At 32.9% G+C, this 23,467-nt stretch overlaps 4 protein-coding genes across 6 annotated transcripts; 2 read left to right on the forward strand and 2 right to left on the reverse strand.

Annotated features, from left to right (window-relative positions):
- Positions 1 to 4,966: 4,966 nt before the first annotated feature.
- CRS1 (maize chloroplast splicing factor-like protein) lies at positions 4,967 to 10,043 on the reverse strand. Its single transcript, XM_022278530.2, has 9 exons — positions 9,139 to 10,043; positions 8,304 to 8,829; positions 7,690 to 7,820; positions 6,629 to 6,982; positions 6,375 to 6,531; positions 5,795 to 6,087; positions 5,622 to 5,681; positions 5,417 to 5,522; positions 4,967 to 5,330 (listed from the first exon to the last, which is right to left on the reverse strand). Exons 1-8 carry the CDS (start codon positions 9,898 to 9,900, stop codon positions 5,496 to 5,498), a joined length of 2,310 nt encoding a protein of 769 aa, XP_022134222.1. The 5' UTR covers positions 9,901 to 10,043; the 3' UTR covers positions 4,967 to 5,330; positions 5,417 to 5,495.
- A 721-nt stretch (positions 10,044 to 10,764) lies between these two features.
- LOC111006121 (uncharacterized) lies at positions 10,765 to 15,197 on the forward strand. Of its 3 annotated transcripts, XM_088123215.1 has the most exons (6): positions 10,765 to 11,039; positions 12,202 to 12,262; positions 12,348 to 12,522; positions 13,269 to 13,397; positions 13,481 to 13,548; positions 15,059 to 15,197. In XM_088123215.1, the coding sequence occupies exons 1-4, from the start codon at positions 10,923 to 10,925 to the stop codon at positions 13,309 to 13,311; spliced, it is 396 nt and encodes a 131-aa protein (XP_087979341.1). In that variant the 5' UTR covers positions 10,765 to 10,922; the 3' UTR covers positions 13,312 to 13,397; positions 13,481 to 13,548; positions 15,059 to 15,197. The 3 variants fall into 3 exon arrangements, with proteins under 3 accessions (XP_087979341.1, XP_022133579.1, XP_022133580.1); XM_022277887.2 differs by lacking the exon at positions 15,059 to 15,197 and having other exon boundaries at positions 13,481 to 13,771; XM_022277888.2 differs by lacking the exons at positions 13,481 to 13,548; positions 15,059 to 15,197 and adding an exon at positions 13,549 to 13,771.
- On the forward strand, positions 14,857 to 15,679 carry LOC148212111 (zinc finger protein 6-like). The gene has a single exon (XM_088123213.1). It carries the CDS (start codon positions 15,044 to 15,046, stop codon positions 15,515 to 15,517), a length of 474 nt encoding a protein of 157 aa, XP_087979339.1. The 5' UTR covers positions 14,857 to 15,043; the 3' UTR covers positions 15,518 to 15,679.
- Positions 15,680 to 17,765: 2,086 nt separating this feature from the next.
- Positions 17,766 to 19,021, reverse strand: LOC111006095 (uncharacterized). Its single transcript, XM_022277843.2, has one exon. It carries the CDS (start codon positions 18,699 to 18,701, stop codon positions 17,919 to 17,921), a length of 783 nt encoding a protein of 260 aa, XP_022133535.1. The 5' UTR covers positions 18,702 to 19,021; the 3' UTR covers positions 17,766 to 17,918.
- Positions 19,022 to 23,467: the final 4,446 nt, after the last annotated feature.

A 23,467-nucleotide genomic window follows, 5' to 3' on the forward strand; every position in this document is an offset into this window, starting at 1 on the left:
CCTGCCGTGATGGATTTTTTTAGATATTGCACTTTTTTTCTCCAAAAATATTAATGTATGAGACTAGGGTTCTTTAAAATTAAGAAAAATGCACCCCACTCAAAGATTCTTTTTATAATAATAAAATTAAAAAAAGGAAAAATTCGTCGCAAAGTTCTAAAAAATTTGTCCTTTTTCTCCCCTTTTGTTATTAAAATGTTCCATGCTACCCCATTTGAGTGCTCTTCATCTTTTTCATATTCTCTTTTCATTTACAAACTAGTTTATGGATTATTCTTAAACTTTATCATTTTTTTTTAATAAATAGTAGAGTTCACCTTCTTGATTTTTTTTGTTTGTTGGTGGAAGCATTTTTTAAATGGATAAATTCTGATACAACTCAATGAGGGGAAACAATACTTCATTGATCTAAAAGTGTATTGACAATAGTTATAAATAATTCCCTAAAAATAGTGAAACTAAGGCACTAAATCAACAAAGCCTAACTAATACTCCTCTAGACAGAAAAAAGCCATCTTGAACAATAGAGATCTTTTCTCAAAGGACAAATAAAAAAAAAAAGGAAAATAAAAAGAGAGATGAAATTATAAACTTGATAATGACCTCAGTAAAAATTGCATCTAGAATTTGAGAAGTTTCTGGACAATATAGCAAATGTTTCATGAGCAAAATAGTTGTCTGTCTCTATATATTTCGTTTTCTCATGAAAAATCAACTTTGAAGCCATATGAATTGTCATAAAATGATAAAGTAGGAAAGAATGGATAAAAAAACATTCGGTTCTTATATCTTCTCAAAGGTACTCCACATTTGAAAATGGATGCATCGACACTCCTCCACTAAATATGTCAATAAACTTTAAGTTCAAGAGAACACATTTAGTCCTCTCATAAATTATGTCCCAACAAGAATTTGACTTATGATTCATATAAAAAACTCAAGTGATACATGTACAAACATTTATAAAATTTAGAAATGTCACAGTGGAGCAACCATATTATTATTAAAAACAAAAGAAAATCTCTATTTTTTAGTACTAAAAAGAAAATCTCTGTTACTTCATCAGAGAACAATTATAAACATGGATTATCGTGTAACTTTTCAAAGTTTAATTAGTTCTCAATAAGTCTAAAATCTCGAGAGATCAATAACTCAATTGATTATACTTATATCAACAATGTTACAAAAGAACAAACGAGAAAAATAGTCATAATTTTTTATGATATATAGATTTTAAACATTGTTGATCACTTTCAAATTAGATAGTTTATATATAGTTTTAATTAGAAATATCACCTTCTTCGAAGTTCAAAGAAACTAGTTAGGCAAAACAATAATCCTCCCATAGTTAGGCAATCTAACAAACATGTTTTGGACACAATCTGAACAAATATTAATTCTAGTTTTTTTCCCTTTTTTTTTTGGACATAAATATGAATTCTAGTCATGGAAGCAACAATCCAACAATTTGAGGCATCCTAATCATATTAGTTTTTTTCAGGAAAAAAAAAAGTTGTTTATTCATTATTTTTAATCTCCTATTCTACCACCAATACTTTTCAAAAGGTTAGAAATTGATGAAAGTAATGTTATAGACTATTCTAATCTTTATTCAAAATTGGACCAAATTTTCAAACATACATTTTTAAAAAGTTTTGAAAAAAGATAAGAAAGTTGTTACAAACAAACTTACCTTTTGAAATACAATTATCCAACAGAAAAAAAAAAGTTATCGAACAAAATTTTAAATATTTAGGGCTCGCAATTTATATTTATTTATTTGTATTGTAATTAATTTTCTTGGATAATTGTGAATGTCTGGACCACCTAACTAATTTTACTACATTTCGTCGCACAGAAAATAAAATTCCTAATTAAGTTGCCATCATGGGATTTATTTTAAAATCCTATTTATATTTTTAAAATTAAATAAGGGAGGCAGAATGGGAGCTTTTAAGGTGTAAAAGTAAAATTGAAACCAAACACTTTATGGGCATTTTTGTGCAATATGGTTAGTTTCAATCTTATCACAACATTTTAAAAGGTTTGATTTTACCCAATTTTTTTTTTATTTCCCTTAAACATTTTAGTAAAAATAGTGAAAGAAGGGCCTTTATTATTCAACACAAATAAAAAGAAAATGAAGGGTATAATTGAAACCTTTAAATGGGGCAAAAATTGAAACTAATAGATATTTTTTAAAGCCTAGAAAAAAAAAAAAGACTTGGTCCCAAAACATGGTCCACGTGGGATAAGGGCAACTTGGGTACAAATCCAATAAAGAGTTATTTGTTTGGAGCAAACTTTGGAGGGAAGCAGATGAAATATTCCTTCCCACATAGACAAAAAGGAATATAATTTCCACAACACCCATTTATGCTTTTCTTATGCAAAAATGTAACTGCCAGCTGTAAATTATGTATTTTTTTTTACCCTACCTCCTCATAACCGTATTCACCCTTCAATTATAATTGCATAATATTTTAACCATAGTGGGACCCACTAAAGATAAAATTGTTACCAGTTGATAATAGTATTTGATCGACCTCTTTTAAAAAAATTAAGCTTTCATGAATTGCATCGCTTTTACGGTAGAAATTCTTTAGTTATGAACTCAATCTCCATTTTACAATATGATATTCATGTTAACTATAATAGTTTTCCTCCGGGTGAATTAACGTTTTGATTTTATTAAGAATTTTGATTTTTCACATTTTTTTTATAACCCGAAATCGATGTCGTATAGTTTCACCAATTGTATCTCTATAACGGATGGTGTCGACAACCAGTCGACATTGTAACCGACGTAGCGAGACTTGTTCCTAAATAGGAAGGGGGAAGCCTCGGTGACACGCCTGCAGAGCTCGAATCAGGGAGGGAGTATCACAAATCCACTACACCACCACACGCGGGTGGTTTGATTTTTCACGTCATTCCACCAATTGCACAATTGATCCTGAAGCTTCTTCAAGACTCGGTGCAAGCAACAATAAAGGTTGTCTTTATTGTTGTATTCTCCTTTGTTTGTCATAGTGCCACACTTGGTATCTTCTTTGTTGGACAAGCTTAAGGGAATGGCTAGAATTTGCTTGGCATCTTCTTCCATGAAGTCTTTTAGATTTAAGAATGTATTCCATTTTCTTCTGATCATAGAGATGCAAAGAGACAATGAAGGTAATTTAGAGAGTATTCACCTTTTTAATTCTATTTGTCTTGATAAACAAATATAGAAGTTAGATCTTTCACTCCCTACCCTTCATCTTAGCCCTATTGAAAGTAGATCTCACTATTGGAGATAAATCAAGACAAATCATCACAGCCACTCATTATGTAGGTTAAGATTGCCTAAGATACGAGACTACTTCCTCTAGAGAGAAAAAGAAAAGCAAACAAACAATTTGCTTTTTCGGCTTTGGACAACTTTCCATACCCTTTGTTTAAGTAAACTCATAGCTCCTATTTTATCTCTAGAAATTATAGGAGTTAACACGACCTTACTTGAACAGGACCTATTCGGTGTTCAATAGACTGTACAACCGTGTCCTTGAGTTCTGTAGGAGTAGTCCACACCCTTTTGTTTCTAGAGATTATAGGAGTAGTAAACACAACCTTACTTGAACATGACCTACTCAATAGGCTGTACAACCAAGATGCCTTTAGCACTTAACCAACTACAGTGACTGCTCATGAAAACTTCTTCAAGTAAGTACATAAATTTGATTTTTCAAAGAGGTTGAAAGGTTTTGGTCCCACCCATTTTTGTTTGCTGAGAGCTTGGTTGACCTTGTCTTTACCCTTCACGAGTTCATCCTTGAAACCAAAGCCAATCAGTGACCACATTAAAGTGTAAGGTTAACCAGACAGAGTGTCCTACCAAAGGAGGAATGAGAGAGAAATCTTGGAAGCCTCAAGCTAAGAAATCTTCTTTCTTCTATCTTATAGAATCCTATTATATACTCTGTCTGTACTTCCTTTTCGAGCTCTTCAACCAGACTCTAAGAAAAATATTTCCGCCAAGATTCAGAAAACAACTTTTCTCAACTTATTTTTAACATACTCGTTTATATAGCTAGCAAACTCACTCCAACGACGACCTCGAACTAGACGGTAAATTTCACCCTCCACAACATCACATATTGTCTTCCTTCTCCACTTAAAATTGTAAAGCATTTAATTCAAAGAATGTGATAGGTTTCAATCAAAGAATATGATAAGTAACTTGATCAAAGTCCCACTAAAACCTGCCAGAAAATATAAAGAACATCTCTTACTCCATGTTGATAAACTCGAGCATTAATTACTACATAACATCATAAAACTTGATAACAGATGTGTACCTCTTACAGCAATGTAAACTTTAGTTCGTTTTGTAGATTGAAGCATCTCCAGTGCAACACTGTCTGAAGTTCCTACGATACAGAGAGGAAAAACAGACACGAGCAGCTGATTTTCAGTTGCATGAAAAGTAGTACAATATGATAGTCATCTTCACCCCCAGGGATGATTCCTTTTGGATAATTTTCACCATTGTTTGAAGATGGCAACCATTCTGACAGTTGAGGGCAATTTGGGTTAACTCAGAATCTCTTGTATTAGCTGTTTTAACACATTATCAATTTATAGAATCACATTAAAGAAATACAAGTAAACAGAAAGTCTGAAACAGAAGAGTATATCACATCAATTAACTAAAAGAAGGCTATTAAATAACAAAAACAATTCAATTTAACTCTAAAAGCCAAAAGTTATGTATATTTGATGACTATTTTGAGGAAGATTCAGTAAAATTTTGGTCAGTACTAGTTCAATGGGTTGACCAGTCAATGTTGTGTGTGTGTGTGGGGGGGGGGGGGGGGGGGGGGGGGGGGGGGGGACTCCTTGAACCATAGTAGGTAAGCCTTTCCATATCAAGAAAGCATATGCTTTCCATGTTTTGCAAAATTTAGGCTCCCATGTGGATTCAAAGTAGAAAGGTAATGAATTGTTGAAACATTTTGATTACATCTACAAGTCACTGATTTATGTACATGTATTGTAGAAATAAAAGAATATCATTGTCGATTATTATACAAAAATTAGCCGTAATATGATTTCGTGTCAATAAATGGAAGACCAAAACTCTCTCTCTATAATCTCACTTAAAGTATCCAATCCAGAACTGAAGTAGACAGATACCGATCCACTTATGCTTCACCAACCTGTAAACGATTTCTTCCTCTCTATCTTAGCTTCACTTTTGTCTTCACAGTTTTTAAGCATCCATAATCGAATGTGGGGTCACTGCCTAACAAACTTTATTCACATGGAGATCTGATGTGTTCTTCATGGACCTAATGTACGAATAAAAACAAATAGATGTAAAAGACGTAGTAGTTTGGGGAGATACAGCTAGTTATTTAGATCCAATCAGCATTACCTGTTTCACCCACATTTCAAAAGTAGAAGAGGAAATTGTGCATCAACCGACGATTGGCCTCGACTCTAATTCTGACAAATTAATCCCCACTATTATGCACATTCTCCTGCAAAATACAGTCTTTTAGAACATTGGAAATTTGAACTTTAAGAACATGCAATCTTCTCTTTAAGACATTTCCAGTATGAAAAGGATTAAGGCTCACCAGTTGAAGTTGTAATTCAGAAATTTTTTGCCCTCGCTGGTTGGCAAAGAACTTCAGTGACTGCGATGAAAATTGGAAAGTTAGCAGAATCAATGTAGTCGTACACAAACAGGAGAATTTATACTAAAAGAACAGAGAACAGAAGGGCAAAAGAAATAAAAAGCTTCACGTACTCCAATTCTCTGAATCTCCAAGGACCTACTTAATGCTTTTCTCTTAGTCAAGAGATTCTTGGACACTGAATGTCGAGGTCGTCCATAGTTCTTTCCACGGTAAATAATTATGGCATAGCCTTCTTTGAGCTTGTCCACGGATATTAAAATCCCACCACTTTCTGTTACAAGAAATTTAGCAGTATAAATTACCTGCTTAAAAGCTCTCTGCATGGTAATCACCTTCACGACCTCTCTGTGCTTCCAGTGTTGATGCAAGCCTTCAATGACACCATCAAAGACCCCACGCCTACCTAAAGTCACCAATAAACCGAAACTATAGCATAAAACCTGGAGAAAAAATAATGCCATACTAAATTTAACCCTTTTATTTCATTTTTTCATCTTCTTAGGTTGGTCCAAGTTATGCATGATGATAGGAATATGAGTGCAAAACTACTCTGTGATCCTATGATTTCGTCAAAGTAAAATGGAGCAGATTTGTATGTTTTCAATAAAATTCCAAAGGTGGTCAGGGACTAGGCAATGCAACTGAACAACAGTCCAACTAAATGAACGGGATGGGATTTGATTTATATACCAAGTGTTAAGCAGCTATCCATCTTCAATCCGATCTTCCTAAAACATTCTCTCTCCTCATTTGTAATCATTTCCTGGTCTGCATCTGGCTCAGCATGCCTCCATGATGCATTCAACTTTGTCAACTCCTTTGCTGACTTCTCTACCTTAAAGTTAAGCTGCAAAATCCCGACAATAGAAAAACATCAGCCGATCGGAATGTAAGCCAATAAGGACAGTCAATTAAGATATTGGCACATCGAAATTCAACCCTACAATGCTAAGCTTTTGCTCTTGCATCCTCAGCTCCCTAATAATTTTTCCCTTTTCAGCATCTGCTTGAAGTTTTGATTCTGTATTTTCAGTTGTCAAATCTTCATACTCCACTGTAATATCCTTAAAATCGGACAGAGTTCCAGCCGTGTCTCTCTCTTCTTCCATGTTCCCATTGTCGAAACAAAAAATTTCACTGGCTTTCAGCCGTGCATTTTCCTCGTGAAGTTGCCATCTTTGGAGCTCCATTTCTCTCTGAATGATTGACTTGGCAATTCCAACAGGAAGGAAGTCCTTGCCTCGGTAAAGGATGATGAGAAACTTGTTGCGCAGCAACAATGTTCCCCCTGTGAGATTCTGAACCAGTAATAGTTATTAAATGCAATAACATCACCCTGTTATGCATAACATACTAAATCATAGCAGGTGACACAAAAGGCCATAAACGTAATCTTGGTCAATAACCAGATGTCTCCAGCCCTTTCAGAAATTAAATCCAGACATCCACACTTTAGATGCGTACGTGCTCTACTGTAAACTGAATTTGTTGAGTTAGTCTTCAAAGCAAGAAATTAAGAAATTGAGTTAGTTTTCTTCCCTTCAATGAAAACTTTATTACGTATGAAAAGAAATATTAACTATATATATATATTTCTTTGGTAGAAGGAACCATTTCATTGATGTATGAAATTACCAAAACTCAACTATTGGGATTACAAGAAGCAGTTCCAATTAATTAGAAGGGAAGAGTAGCTATAGTGATGAAACAAAGGAGAAAATTTACACCAAGATACAACATTGTAAACTATAGCATCAAAAAGCCTCTCAAAAGGTTGGCGCCACAAGAAATATTAACTATAGAATCTTAATATGTTTGCAGCTTGCAAACAATTCTAAGATATTTAATCCGTAGAAGATACAGAATATAGTTTTGCTACTTTAGTCAAGATGATGTTAGATTGAGGATAATGCCTCCAATATATTAGAAAAACTTCAACTGTTTCAGGCTCGAAGTTTCATAACTTTTACAGTTCTAGAACAAATATTATATCTAGAAAACTTGCCTTAAGTTCGCAAGCCATTTGCTCATTGTTTGTATTTGGAACTCCCCACTTCAAAGCAATCTTAGCTATCAGGCTTTTCTCCCACAACTTTAATACGGCAGCAGCCAACCCTTGAAGTTTTCTGTTTCTCCCTTCAAATTTTTGGGAAAAAAAATAGGTAAACATATAAATACGTGCAGATGGAGAGTTGGAGCCATCATATCATATGTATTCACAAATGACAATGCATGAGAAGATGTAACCATGCACACAGTTTATGTGGGATAATAGAGAAGAAATATTGGATTTGGCTCAGCTCTTATGATCATTAATCATCCTTAAGTATGCCAACACGTTTTTACACTATTATATTAGAAGTTGTACTAGTCTACTAGACCAACTAAGGGGGAAAAAGAAAAAAGAAACAAATTAAGGTTGACATGTCATTGTTTTGCGAGCTTCACTTATCACTTCAGTTTGCAGTGTCTTCCACATTAAATTTTAATCAGAAAAAACAACCATTCATAATCTTCTACCCTAATATTTACCACTTTCTTTCCTATCTCTGCTAATATTGCAAATCAAAAGAGCTCATTAACATTTTACCGAATGAAGAAAAATCAACAAATTTATACCAAGGACAAAATGAGTAGGTAAGGGATGCGCAAGCCTCCTCAAATATAGTAGTTCAGCATCTGTAAGCTTCGGTCTAGTAAAGGGTGGACACCGCCTAATGGGAGGCATATAACCAGGAACCACCTCTGGAAGCATGTCTGCATCAACCGGCAGAGGTTTGTGCATCCACCAATCAATAAAGCGAGGGCCCAAATCATCTAATAGTCTGTCAGTTTCCCTCTCATAGAGTGAACCACTCATTCGTTGGAAATCTCTATGTTGTACCAAGAAAGAAGTAGAAGCTTGTTCCGACTCACCATCATTATCTGTTCTTTGATCTAAACCACTTTCATAATGTTTACCAAGCAAAAAATTAGAGTCTGTTTCCAGCTTCTTAGGACTCTGTTTGGGCGTCAGTTTTTCTGAAGAGCAAGAGCCGATTACTTGCATTTTTGGGCTAAGTTTCAAAGGCATTGGGTAATTCCAACCACGGTAAACAACAAGAGCGTTCTTCTTAGTCCAGACAACCACACCTCCAGTTTTCATCTGTAAGAGATGAAAAGGAAGTAAGAAAGAGAAACCAGAACCATAGAAATATATCCTACCATAATACGTATGACTATTAAACTGAAGTCCAAAAATGGATGGCAACATAAAGTAGTGATCTTCCTAATAAAGTTAGCACTATTTGATCATTGCAATTAACATACCTTTTACGAAACGCTACCAATAGAAATTACAAAGCCAGTTTCCCTATTTTTAAAAGTAGCCCATTTCCTCACTCGCGATGTCTTCACTTAATTGAATACAAGGGGTTTCAAATAACAAGAGAAAATTAACCAAAACCAACCTTACCTCAACAATTTCTCGAGCTCTATCCATATTGCGGCACAAAGGCACATCAAATTTCAGCATAGCGAGCTCATTCCTCTCCCACATAAACTGTATCTTATTCACGACATCTTGAGTAACCCCAGCTTTATTTACCTTCACCCATTTCGCCATCCTCGCAGCCTCACCCCTCAACCTTCCAAGTAATGCTTTGTCAAGACTCAACTCCGCCGCACTGACTGTTTTCTGCTTAGTCCTCCGCAATACAATCCCATCATCCTTCTCCCACGGCATTCTCTGCCGAATTCCAGACTCCTCAAGACCCTCCAAATAATTCCCAAATTCAAACTCCTCCAATTTCATCTGGGTCTCTCCCGAATCGTCATCTTTCTCAAGCTTTTCGATGCTTTTAGCAATTCGTCGCATCGCGTGCCTTCCTGTTTTACCAATTCTTTTATCAACCAACGCCCTATAAGACTTCTCGCCCCCATGAGCGTCGGAGTCATTTCTTCTTTCAGGGCTCGCGAGATCGACGTCTTCTTGGGGTTGAGAGTAGAGAGGACCCTTCATCCATGGCGCTGTACGGAGCTTAACGGCGGCCTTGGAGTTGGAAACCAATTCCGATTCCGAAGTGAGCAAATGGGAATCGTTTGGAGTGGCGCAAATTGGCGCGTGCGTCTTCTGGGTAGAGAGCTGTAAGAGAGTGGAGTCTGATCGGAAGAATGGGTGAATGAGAATCCTTGGTAGAGCTGCAGAGAAGCAAGTTGTAGTTGTAGTGGGAAGCATAGCTTCTTCGGTGCATCAATGGCGTTTTTCCATAACAGAGTCGGATGAGTAATCAGTTAAACACGGTGGTGGTGGAAGAAGACGGGCTGTCGATGAGTGGGTCGACGTGTCAGATGGCGCCACGTAGAGCTTCTAATTTATGTTTTAGATAAATACTTTTTAATATTTGAGTTTTTATTTACAAATAATAAATTTAGGTTGTACTAAAAAATTAGATAAATAAATTAAATTTCAGAAATAAAACAATATTTATCCTTAATCTTGGTAGGGTTAATCAAGTTTTATTCATGTTCAACTTTTATTACATTCTCCTGCTAATTTTAAGGAAAAATGGCAAAAATCTCACCAAAGTTATTAATTTCAATAAATAAAGTGCACAAAATTAAATTTGAAAATAAAATTTTCAAAATCTCACCAAATTTATTAATTTTTAAAAACAAAGTAATGCACAAAATAAAATTTTCAAAACTTCGCCATTTTAATAAAAGTCTAACTTTTGTTCCTTCTTCCTCTTGCTTTTTTCCTTTTTGTGTGTGTTTTTAATTCTAAATATAACTTTAGTTGTTCCCTAGTTGTACTAAACTTTTTTTAGGTTGCATCAATTTTCCATCTATATATATATAACAATTGTTCCATTTTTATTCATTTATTATTATTATTATTTGTGAAAAAGAATTGTTCCATTTTTATGAAATTTATCGTCTATGGTAAAAAGTTCATATCAGACTATCAGCTCTCAATATAAGCATAATTCTTTAAAGGCATATAATTAAATCAGAGGTTCAAATCTTAAAGAATAATATATATATATATATATATTTTTTTTTTATCTTCTAATTTTTTTAGTTTAAAAGAAAATCTAAATAAATTACGAGAGAAGGCATTACGAAAGAAAAGAACGCGGGCAGTTTTACGAAGAGTCACCCGCAAAAAGCCGGAGACCAGCTCGTCGGAAAGATTGAAGAGAACAATATTCCGACGAGTTTGTAAAAATCGAAAGGAGCAATCGCAGATATTCAGTGATGAAAATGGTGGATGGTGAAGGCGAGTGGAGAGACGAACCAATTGCGTCAACTCCATCTCTACAGCCAAATTTCAAACCTAAAGGAGTCACTCACGAGCAACTCTCTAAATTCCAGGTACTCTTTTTCGTTTAATGCACCCTTTTCTTCCGATTATGAGTTCATTGTTGTTTCCTGTTTTCTGTTTTGTAGTACTCCATTTTGGGTTTTTGCCACCGATTATTTTCTGCAAGTATATTCTAGTTTTTTCAACGTAAGATCTCGCTCTTGAATTTAATCAACAATATCCTATTTTGAAATTTCTTGTTGCATTTGTACAGCTGGAAAACCTCTCTTCAAGTAAAACTTGCTGTAAGGAAATTAACTGCTTTGGAAAATTGGAATCAGCTCCTAAATTAATACTCATTTTCTATGTGGTATTTTCTTCTTTGAAACCTAGACACTGTTGAAGAATCCAAGTTTATATGTCTTCTCTTCACCTCAACCCAAAGGCCAAATATGTGCTTAATGTAAAAGGGCTTGTCAAGACATTGCTTATTGGTTTTTCCATTGTTCGTGCACTTTAATGATTTGGGGCAATATTCTAAGCGCTTCCTACTTTCTTTGGGTCGCTCTGCTGATAATTGAGTTTTGTCTTCAAACTTGCTTTTGGCCCCAATTCTAAGGGAAATGCTGAACCTATTTGGATTTATACCATCTGGGCTATTTCGTGTTGGAAGGAAAGGAAATGAAGAATTTTTTAGAATATGGAGAAACTCCCAGGTAGATGGGGAGTTGAGATTAATGTTATTAGTTGGCTTTTCTCACCAAAAATTTTTGTAACTACCCTTTTTAATTTGGGGATTTTAGCAATATCCTGACTTTTGCACGTCCATGATTTTACTTCAATATCATGATAGTACTTCTACTTCTTATCGGGTATCAAGATGGGAGATAAAGAGAAACTTCTTGGAAGTGTAATTATGAAAGGCGTTTCTATAGTATAATGTGGTTGAAAGGATAATTGTAAATATTAAGTTCAACAGTGACTGACGGTTGCCTTCACTTCCCGGAATGAGAATTCAGTTAAAGTTCTCTCCGTCTATTTCTGGTATAGTAGCCATGAGGGGGACGAACAACACTTCCTTATCAATGTTTTAATGGCTGCTTTAGTTGGCGCCCAGCACCATATGTTTCGTCCATTTTCTCATGTAATTATAGTTTTCTTTATTTGATTTGTTCTTGTCCTTAATGTACCTTTTCCTCTCTATTTATCATCAGTATCAATTTAATCTGACAGGAGCTTCACAGGAGGCGACTACAGATAAAATCAAGGTCAAAGATAAGAAAGAATACTAAAGGTCTTTCCGATTCATTATAATGTTGTGGTGTAGTTTCTTGTTGAAGGACTATGTTTTAAGTTTGAATTCTTTGTTGGTCTAATAGATACTCGTGGAAAATCTCAGATCAGACATCTGAATATCAGTGACAGAGGTAATGAAGCTGAGCAGTCGAAACATTCCAATTCTGATGTTGATTTGGGTGAAAAGAGCACACATGTTCAACAAGACAAGACAAAAACTATGCTTCCATCCAAAAAGCTACACAAGTTACATTGGGGGTATGAGATATTATAATACATATAAACACGCATGCAATTGAATATGTATGTGTATCTGTAGTTTTTAAGATAGTCCAAACTATTGGGAACCACAGTCAAGACTTGAGGGCAAATCTATCAAACTTGATCACCTATTAATGAGTAATTCTAACGTGGGTAGATTTGGTCAGGGAGATGCGTTAAACATTATGAGAGTGGACTAGTTCTATAGTCAAGAGTAGTATTGTTCGTAGTATTCAAGGATTCCAGCAAGTCGTTCCTTAATATGTTATATTTCCAATGTTTGATACGTTTCTTCAGACATTGAAAACATTCACACATCTTTATAATTGTTATAAGCTAGAAAAGACTTGCCCCATCCGCAACTAAAGTAAAATTATTCCAAAATAAGATTTGGTTTCTGGATATGAAATTTATGAATCACTAATTAGTCCAATAAGCCAGACAATAAAATTTGCTGGTAAATTCCTGTACGGAATTACAGATAAAACACAATAACAGGTCAAGTTCAGGTCTTCTGTGATAAACATAGGAATCTTGTTTGGCTCCCTGGTTGGGAGGATGTCTCATCTCCCCTCCTCTTGGCCATGCCATTGGTGTTCTCTCTGGCTGTTAATGAAATTTTCGTTACTGTCTCTTACTAAAAGAGAACGAGAAATTGGAGAATTTAGATGGGACAGTAGACATGACTCATCTGTTGTCTCATATAACTTCTTTGTATTTCTCTGATGTTGTTTATATGTCAGGCTTGACACCAAGGAACCATGGGAAAGGAAGGCAAACATGTAAAGATATTTTATATGTAGATGAAGAGCAGCTTCCAACTTCCCTGGCTCTGGATTGGATTCTGGAACTTGAACGACAGGACTCGAAAGGTTTGTACTCTGGTGATGGATCTGATGAATATGCTGAATGGCCAGTTATTGACTCAATTATCTCTGCCATGTTGATCTTACAGGCCTGAGTTTTGTGGAAACTGGACTAAAGTTAGGGAAACGGTAACAAATTCTTGTGAATTTCCTGTAGGTATGGTGCCTTCTACGATGGACAATAAAACTACTACATTTCTAGATGATTTAATGCAACTTAGAAAGCCATTGTTCACTAGGTAACACTATTGAACTCATTCATGAACTTAAAGTTTTTTAACTTTGAATTGTGATTTTAGGTAGTTTTTGCTGTTAAAATTGTTGATTAGATGATGATTATGACATGTTTTATTAATGAATATATTTTTTTTAGTACAACACGTTTTGGCTTGACAAATATTAATTGATTTGACATGAAATGACAAACAAATGATAAAAATAAGTGGTCAGCTAGAGCTGCATGTCTCCAACTTTTTTTTTTCTCGAAAGCAGTGTATTTACTATTTAATCTATTTTATATATCATGCCACAAAATGTTTGAACTTAGCTACAAAATCAAATAGGTGAAATATTACAACCTAGATAAAAGAACATTTGACAGGATCAGAGAACAGTACCATGAACAATCTTGTTCATACACAGATAACTCATAGCTAACCTATTTAGTTAGTCAAAGCTAAGAAAGTCAATAGCCTTCTCTTATTCTTCTCAAAATCAAATGGAGTTGTTAAGATTTGTTGTAGATTTTATCTATTAAATTAATCAAGGCCTCCAACGTCAGTCAACCAAAAACAAACGTTAAATGACAATTTCCTAATTGGTTGCATCTACAACTTTTAATAATTTTTCCTTTTGTTTTTATTTTAGAAACAATATATGAAGGTACTTTTATCTATTACTAAATCCAATTGTATTTTAAAATAATTCGTTATTATATTTGAATAGTTAATTTTGTATAGGCATAATTCCTTCTCTTAAAATGAAAGTTCAAATTCACCCTACATTAATTGTACTAAAAAGAAAAGAATAAATACTTAGTCCTAATTTTTCTTTTATCGTGAATTTTATCTTCATTTGTTTTAAATTTGAAATTATTTTGAAAGTCGTTTTAAAAAATAACAGTTTTGGACCATTGATATATTATTTTTGCCACTTTCTTAAACTTTGAACACCTCAAAACCTATTGTATTGTAATGACGATGACGTGGTCATTCCCGACAAATCCACCGTCATTAGGTTTATATCTTTATGTCACATAGATAAATACAAAAACCTTTTAATAAAAAAAAATGTTAAAGTAAGTTGGAAATCTTATGTGTAGCCAAATTTCCTCCAATAATAAAAGTATAGGTTGCATAGGGTGAGTACCTAGTTGCCTTTTAAACTAATACTTGTATGACCAAACCAAGTACTTGAGATTAAAAACATGAATTAAACTCCTTAAGAACTGTCCATTTTGGTAAGCAAAAACTTCTTTATTTGCAAGTCAAGTTGAAATTTTGGCATTTGGGAAATTAAATTACTAACTACTCCTTAGAATTTTTTTCTAATTTCTCCTCTCCTCTAATTCTTTGTTCTAAGTTTCTAATCTTACTCTCTCTCTCTCTCTCTCTCTCTCTCTCTCTCTCTCTCTCTCTCTCTCTCTCTCTAACATGGCCAACTCTCAGGTGAAGCTCTTTGGTTTCAACATCTCAGAATTAGAGGATAAAATAGCTTCAAATTATGCAGAACCACCGCCGCCGGAGTCGCCGGAATCTGAAAATCCCCATGCCCCGAAGTTTGAGTGCCAATATTGTTGCAGAGAGTTCTCAAATTCACAAGCTTTGGGCGGCCATCAAAACGCCCACAGAGAAGAAAGACAGCTCCTGAAGCGGGCCCACTTGAAATCTTGTCATCGTAATTATTACCTCTCAGCTTCGCACGTGCAGAGCTGGCTGTCGCCGTCCTTTGCCTCGGCGGCGGTGCCGACGGTGGTGGGTCCTTCTCCTCCGCCGCCTTCGACGTTTGCGCTGCGGCGGCATGCCGTAGTTTTGTCGCCGCCGGTCGGAATTGTAGGAGATGATGCTATTTCCGGTCGGAGTTTGGGCCTGGATTTAAGGCTTAGCCTTGGGCCTGGTAAGACTTGACTTGGGCTTTTCCCAGTTACGGTCCAGAATGTTTACTGTTGAAGTTGAGACTCAAAACTGTTTATATATTATTTTCGTTTTTTGGATAAAAACTTGAATTTTCTCTACTTGAGCTGAGACAAAATTTACATATAAATATTAAATAATTTAAAGAAAAGAAAAGGCTTTACTACTATGATAACTTCTCTGTAGAGTTGTTTAAATCCTATTTGGATCTATTTGCATATTTTATTTTACTTCGTTTTGGTTTAAAAACTTCTAAAATAGATCTTTTTTTTTTTTTGTTAAATGATTATTATAAAATGAATGTTGATGACTAAAATAGTTTGTTGGACTAAGTTTAAAAATTAAAAGACTAGACTTATATTATGTAAACCACTTTCTCATGGAGACATTTACGCTCATGTCATGTTTTTATTAAATAATTAAAATTTAATTACAAGAATTAAAATAGCTTTTTACTAATTAAACTTGGAAAAATACTAAAAGTTTGGGATCATAATAAAAATTATATTAGAATAATATTCAAAATCATTTTAAAATATAACAGAAGTTTAAATTTCAAAGTATTTATTGGTTATTTTAACCTGTTTTTTATTTTATTTTATTTTTTTTTGGTAGGGTAGCATTTACTCCATGAACTCTAAAAAATAATTATTTTTTCGGTCGGGTAACATTTAGTCTATGAACTTTAAAAAATAATTATTTTGAATACATATCCATGTTACCACTTTAAAATCATGTCATATATATATATATATATATATATATATATATATATATATATATATATATATATATATATATATATATATATATTAAACAATGAGGTGAAAATAACAATGACAATCTAAATTATTATTTAGTGAAAGTTGAAGGATCACATATTAAATCTATAATTTACCACTTTTATATATTATAGATTATGAAAATGCATTTCAGAGTTATCTTTTTACTTGTGTGATATAATACAAAAACACATCACCACAAATATTTCAATAAACATTAATAGTTTAGCTAACTTAACTCAACCAAATATTTTTATGATATAGATAATTTGATTTTTTTTTTTTCAAATGAAAGAAATCACCTAATTAATAGAATATTTCTACTTTTTGAAGTACAACCGGTAGAAATTAAGATTCGAATTCATAACTATTTAATAAAGAATAGATGTCTTAACTGGTTGTCAGTGTCAAATAGCAAAAGATTGTAGATGCTGTTAAAAAATCAAATGGACGATGATTTGACTTATAGAAATTACTTTACTAAAAAAACAAATGAAAATGCTTTTCAAAATTCTCAAACGCTTGGTTATATTATATTAATAAATGAAATAAAAATTAAAAAGCATGAGAATAGTGGTTTCAAAGTGGTTTTAATATAGCTTTTACAGTAAATTTGAGAATTTTCAAAGCACTTAAAATGCTTTTAAAAATGACATTTAATTATTTTTTCTAAAAGATTTTTTAAAAAGTGATCAGATAACCCGTTCAAATTTATACAATTTCATTGATAAGTTCTTCACCTCTCTTGAAAAAATATTTGAACTTTTAGCTAAATTATAAAAATAAAAACAAATTTGGCAGATATACCTCCAATCAAGAGCTTCGAATCCCCTCCCCAACATGTTGTACTAAAAGACAAGTTTTTTAATTTTCTTTTTAAAATTGAGTCTAGATTTTAAAAATATTTATAAACACATGTAAAACAAAAAACAAAATGATTACAAAACATACCTAAAAACATTTTGAGAATATTTGAAAGTAAATACAATATCTTTTACCTGGGATAAAAGTAAATTAGAAATGAAAAAGATCCCAATAATGGATACACACTCATGAATATTCCCTCAAAGCCAAAATACAAACACTTGAGACACAACCACACCCTACACACAAAAGTACACTGTTTCTTGACTAAGATTTTTTATTTATTTATTTATTTTTTTCATAGAAACCAATTTCAGATTTACATTTCTGAGCGTTAGAAAATACCAAAATGAGAAAAAGAAGAAGAGCAATAGACAAACAATGGAAAAGTAATGCCTAACCTGTCCTTTTTTTGCTGCATCTGCCTTTCAATTATGCATGCCACCACTCGCTCACATCCTACCATACATTATCCATCTTCTTCTTCTTCTCTCCCTCTAAATTCAACCCCAAAAGCCATAAGCCATTTTTTTTAATGTTTCATCCAAGATTGGTTTTGTTTTAACGTCAATCAATCGGTGAATGAGGGCAGGAAAAAAAAAAGGAACTCTTCCAACTTTGCATTTTGAGTTTTAAGAATCATATTCGAGATCAAAAGGGCAAAAGGAGATAAAGGAAATTGCAGATTCCACAACCTTTTTGCAAATCAGACAATCGGATGACTATTAAAAAAAAAAGGGAAAAACTAATCACTTTTTCTTGCTTCTATCCTTGGCAGAGGAGAATATTGAGCCCAAACCAAAAAGATTCCCCGAATGCACGTTTAGAATAGGATTTACTTGAACTCCGTTACCGTACGAACCGTGTACCTTCTTCAGTGGAGGTTTCTGATATCCCATTGAAGATGAACACTGTGAATGTGATGATGAAGTTTTGGAGGAATTTCTATGGGAGCTCTGTTTGTGGCTTGCACCGTCCTTCGACAATGGCGTTCGCTTGATATTCGGTGCAGAGCCAGTGGAATTGCTTCGTGATAGAAGCGGCAGAGGACATAAGCTATGAGTGTATCCAGAGCCACAGCTGCTACTTCTTTTGAAACGCCAGAAGGATTTGGAATTGGAACTCTGCTTCTCTTCGGAATCACTATTCGCGGCCTTGATTTCCTTCGAAGATCTATCTTTCTTCAAGCATTTCTCCACATCGGCATCGAGAGATCGTGTTCGCGCCAATGGAGCCGGAGCAGAAGAAGACTGATCGATCAGCACGGGAGGATCCTCCGGTTTCTTCTTGATTTCGAGCGGGAGAATTCTGCCGTGGGAGAAAATCTCATCCGCGGAAGACGATTCCTGATCGGAACACTCACGAATGCAGAAATCGAAATCAATGCTGGAATTCAAACCGGAGGAATTGGATCGGGATTTAGGGCGCTGTTCAACGGGAATAGCTTCAGACTGGCAGAAGTCGTGGGAAAACGAAATTCTAGGGCTCATTGCGGGAACGGAAATATCGGGACAAACCGCCTCGATCGCCATGAAGTCGGAATCGAACAGAGCCTCTGACTCTGGAAATGAACATAAACAGAGAATTTGAATGGAAAATTGGAGTGTGAGAAAGAAGACGGAGACAATTGAACAGATTTCGAAGGCTATTCAGAGGCCGAGTCTTCTTCGTATCAGACTTTATTGGGTTAAGAGGAAGTGAGAGAGAGAGAGAGAGCTCAATAAGAACCGGCCATGGTGGAATTTTGTTAAGCAATAATTTCAATTTGGTCTCATGGGAAAATTTTAAATATTTGCCAATTTCTTCCATGTTTAAATACCCTAAACAAATGTATCAAAAAAAGAAAAAACAAATCCCTAAACAATAATTACGTGTGGATGATAATAAGTATGGTAAAAATATTGATTTTTTAGTACAAATAAGTAAATGTATGTGTGTGCCTAAAAAAGATAAGTCGATGTTCTCTGTGTTTGAGTTAGGGATTACTATTCGTTCGAGCCCTCATTCCTTAGACTTTGCTTTGTCCAAATTTCTGTCAGTGGAGTACTCGTCATTGCACGTCGAGCTCCTGCCATCAAAGAGGCTCTTTGTCTTGCGATAGGTGGGGCTTCGAAATTTAGTGATTTCATCGAATTGTATGAAGGCTATCTGTCTACTTAATGGCACGTTCGATACACGATGTGAGGCTGCAAATCTTATTGTTAATATCCTTGATCTAGAGGTAAATCTGGAGGGAATGCTTTTCGTCAATGTTAATGTTCTCAAAATAAGTTCACAAATTTATTGGTTAAGAAAGCTATCTCCTCTCAAATCTCAATCCAAATAGTTATTTTTCTAGTGAAGTGAGCATAAGCAAATTTCTTATTCTATAGACCATTTATCTTGATGTGATAGAAATGCAGTGTTTACCTTAATTGCTTATTTGCTACCAATCTAATGCTCCACTTTTAAAAAGAAATGAATAGACATAGTCGTTTATAATTTTGAGTTTGTGTGTGGAGAAAAGTTGGGCCACACATCAACATGATTATTATTTATTATCTACTCTTAGGCCTATTCTAAAATCTATGCGATAACAATTGACCTTTTTTAATTCACTTCTAAATTACTATTTAAATAAATCCCAAACACAAAACGTGGGCCTCAACCCACCCTTTTAAAGATGAACATAAATTTGAAAATTTTGGGGATTATTAATTTTGATAGGGCCAATGGCAATGGCACAAGAGGTTGCATTCAAGAATGGGGCCTTCAACACAAATGGCTTTTTATCTTACCACTTTTTTGTCCCAAAAAAACCCCTTTAATCTCACACCATATTTTCCATACAAAAGAAAAAGGATTGCCTCTGTCTTTTTCAACTGCCCATTGATCTATCATGTGATAGAACTATCAAGCAAAACCTCAAAACCATCCTCAACTTGCACAAATATGATGCTCTACTTTATTAACCTTGAGAAGCTAGGTTGGTTTATAAAGATCTTTGACTAAATAACCAGACTAGATTAATTACAAGGTTTCTAGTTAGGTAGGTGTGTGAAAACAAACATAGCTCAGCAATAATTGACATATATCTCCCACCAAGAGATTGTAGGGTGGAAAATTTATGTAGGAGTTACATTTGCCAAATGGTTTTAATGTTGGGTTTTAGGTATTGAGGCTCCCTAACAATTTTGTACTAGCCTTTAACTTTTGTAATTAATTGAACTCACATCATAATGTTTTATAGTAATTCTTCAAACAAAAGCATAGAAGAAGATAAATATTGCAATACTTATTCAAGTTTAAGGTAAAGATGGAACTTTTGTCGAATTGAAAATTTAGGGTCACTAAATTTAGAGGTACATTTTATTTATTTATTCATTTGGCCTTTAATCATCTAATTAATTGTTAAATATTTATAATTTAAATTTAGTTTTTTCATGGTATGTGGTTTTAGACTACCAGACTTTACTTATAAATAAAAAATTAATTTAACTAAGTTAATTATAACCATAAATTTGTAGATATTTTAATTTCACTCATAATAAGGCGCTAGATTTTTAATTTTTGTGATTATTTAATCATCTTATTTTTAGAAAAAAATTAAAAAATCTCAATTATAATATGGTCCATGACTCCATATACCCACTTTTTAAAAACAATTACTTGGATAGATGATTATTAATTTTATTTTAAAATTTAATCTTTGTAACCGGAGATATAAAATACAAAATAAAAATAAAAAAAGATTTGAAAAGGTTAATAATAGTCTTACTTTCTCAACTTACTAAATTTAAACTAAGATCTTGCAAAAACTAAATTTATCCAAACAATATTACAATGAAAAAATTGAAAACAGATTATCCAAAAAGAAGACTTGGATAAATTTGTAACGTCATAAAATTCCGTTAAGCATATGGCGACAACTATGTCGGCAACAAAAACTCACAAATCAGAAATGACACCAACCAATCAAGCCAACTCTAAATTCAATGTTTTTTCAGTCCCTAATCATTTAAATTTCTTAATTTTACTCTTTAACATGTTTTAAAATTTTCACTAAATCCTTTTCATAAAAAATAAAAATCTTAAAATTAATTAATAAAAAATTTATATATCACTAAATTATTGTTTTTAAAATATATTTGGATGTGTAACTCGAAAGGAATGGACCTGTTGATGAGCTGATCAAATTTTCAGTTAAAATATCATGTTAAGCAACATTCCAATGACATATCCATATTTCTAAATATAATAAAACAACAATATCATAGTAGTTGGTACGTCTATTTTGTTAACAAATGTGTGTAGTTTTTTTGGGGATGTCGTATCATTTTTCGTATATGAAATTTTTTAAAGATTAAGCGTCAAATTTTTAACTATATTTTTTCTTAAGAAATGATTGCTTAACCAATTAAACTAAGCTAAGTTGGTAGCTAACTTAAATTAAACTTTAGCAATTTTTGTATAATTGGTCAATCTTAAAGCTGTCCTTCATTTGAAATTGACATGAAAAAAGAAAAAATGAAATATCTAAACAATAATAATTGTCGAATTATTACTAATAATTTGTCAAAAAGTTGTGATTCCCTCTTTTTCTTCCCTTTTTCCCTCTTTGGGCGTGAGCGTTGGATAAATTTTCAATCAGCTATGTTATAAATATTCTATTTTCAAATACATGTGTAGGTTTAAAAATTGAATCTCAATTTAAAACGCTTAGAATTACTTAATTATTTTAAAATAATATTACTTAATTTATTAATATTTTTTCTTATAAATCTCGTAGAATTTTTATTTTACCATATTTTATAATTTATAATACGAAATAATATTTCTATCAAAATTTTTTCTTTCTTTAAATATAGTTATAATTTTAAAATTTCAAATTCAAAATCAGAAAACAATGTTATTTTCATAATTTAACTTACACTATTTAGATCACATAATTCAAACTAGTCCTATTCTTAACATATATAAGCAGTAATTTATTTTGATCCAAATTGAAAAAGAGAAGTTTAAAAAAATGAATTAAGATGGAAGCAAAGATTTTGATATGGTGGGAACTTTACAAGTAAGCCATGAGGGTTTGAACTTAAAGATGGAACAACACACGTTGGAATAATTTTAAAAAGCTAACTTTTTGAATTAAAGGCTAACTCATGGTCATGGCCCCAACTCAAAAGAAATAGAGAGGCGTGAAGTTGAAACAACAACTTGGATGTCCCCTCTTTTATCATTTTTCACTTTTTACCTAAGTTTTCATCTCAACCAATTCAATTAATATACCACCAAAGATTTTGTAACCTATATTTGTATTATACAACACAATGTTATAAAGGATATGAGACTATGATCGATGTCAGCCCAGTTCAATTAGTTAAACCAGTATTAATAAGGTTGAGTTTTCCTAATCTCTTGTTAAATAGTTTATAAACCTACTAAATATAGGATTGACTTCTTATTCTCAATTAAAACCAAGGATAGTTTACAATCTCTTAAATTAATGTTATAATTAATTTCAACATTTCCTCAAAGGTTTAATTTAATAAAATTAAAGAGTAAATTGTAATTTTTTTTTTAAATGTTTTAATAAGTGAGACGGTTGATCTTAATGCAAACCTAAGGGCTAAGCTAAACATTTACTTCTTTCTAGAAGATCAGAGGTTCAATCTCCCCTCTCTAAATTTGTGAACTAAAAAAACAGGTTGATTTTAAGATCAAGTAACTTCAATTTTAAGTCCAATATAATAAATAAAATTAACTCCAAATATCGAAACAAATTCTTTTACCAAAATGGCAGAACTTAAGAATCAAATTATAACCATTTTAATGCTAAAACAGATCATACCATTTAATAACCATAAGCCCAAATCCAGTGGGCCTAAAGTATTACTTGGATTTCAATTCAAGCCCACACCAACTTCTAAAAGTTTTTGAGTCTAACATATACACTTGCCTAATTATATCAAATTTTAAAATAAAGTTTGAATTAGGCAAATTGAGATCCATTCAAGTATTATTTTAAAATGTATTAAAATTATAATTTTTTTAATTTTTAAACGACATTTTCTTCAAACTTATTATTAAATTTATATTTTTAATCAAACGTTTTTTAATAACATTTTTAAGTCCCCGAGTTCTAAAAATTACATCGGATCTTGAAATATAATAAATACCTTATGAATTAGTTCATAATTTTCTTTTATATATATTTGAACTAAAAATGGAAAAATCACACTACAATAAACCGGCTTAGTAAAAATTAAAAATCTATATCCTATTCAAAGAATTTGACGGCTTAATCCATCGAAGTTTG

The sequence above is a fragment of the Momordica charantia genome (genome assembly GCF_013281855.1).
Source record: "Momordica charantia cultivar OHB3-1 chromosome 4 unlocalized genomic scaffold, Mcharantia_2.0 BLBB01000004.1, whole genome shotgun sequence".
Lineage (NCBI taxonomy): Eukaryota > Viridiplantae > Streptophyta > Magnoliopsida > Cucurbitales > Cucurbitaceae > Momordica > Momordica charantia.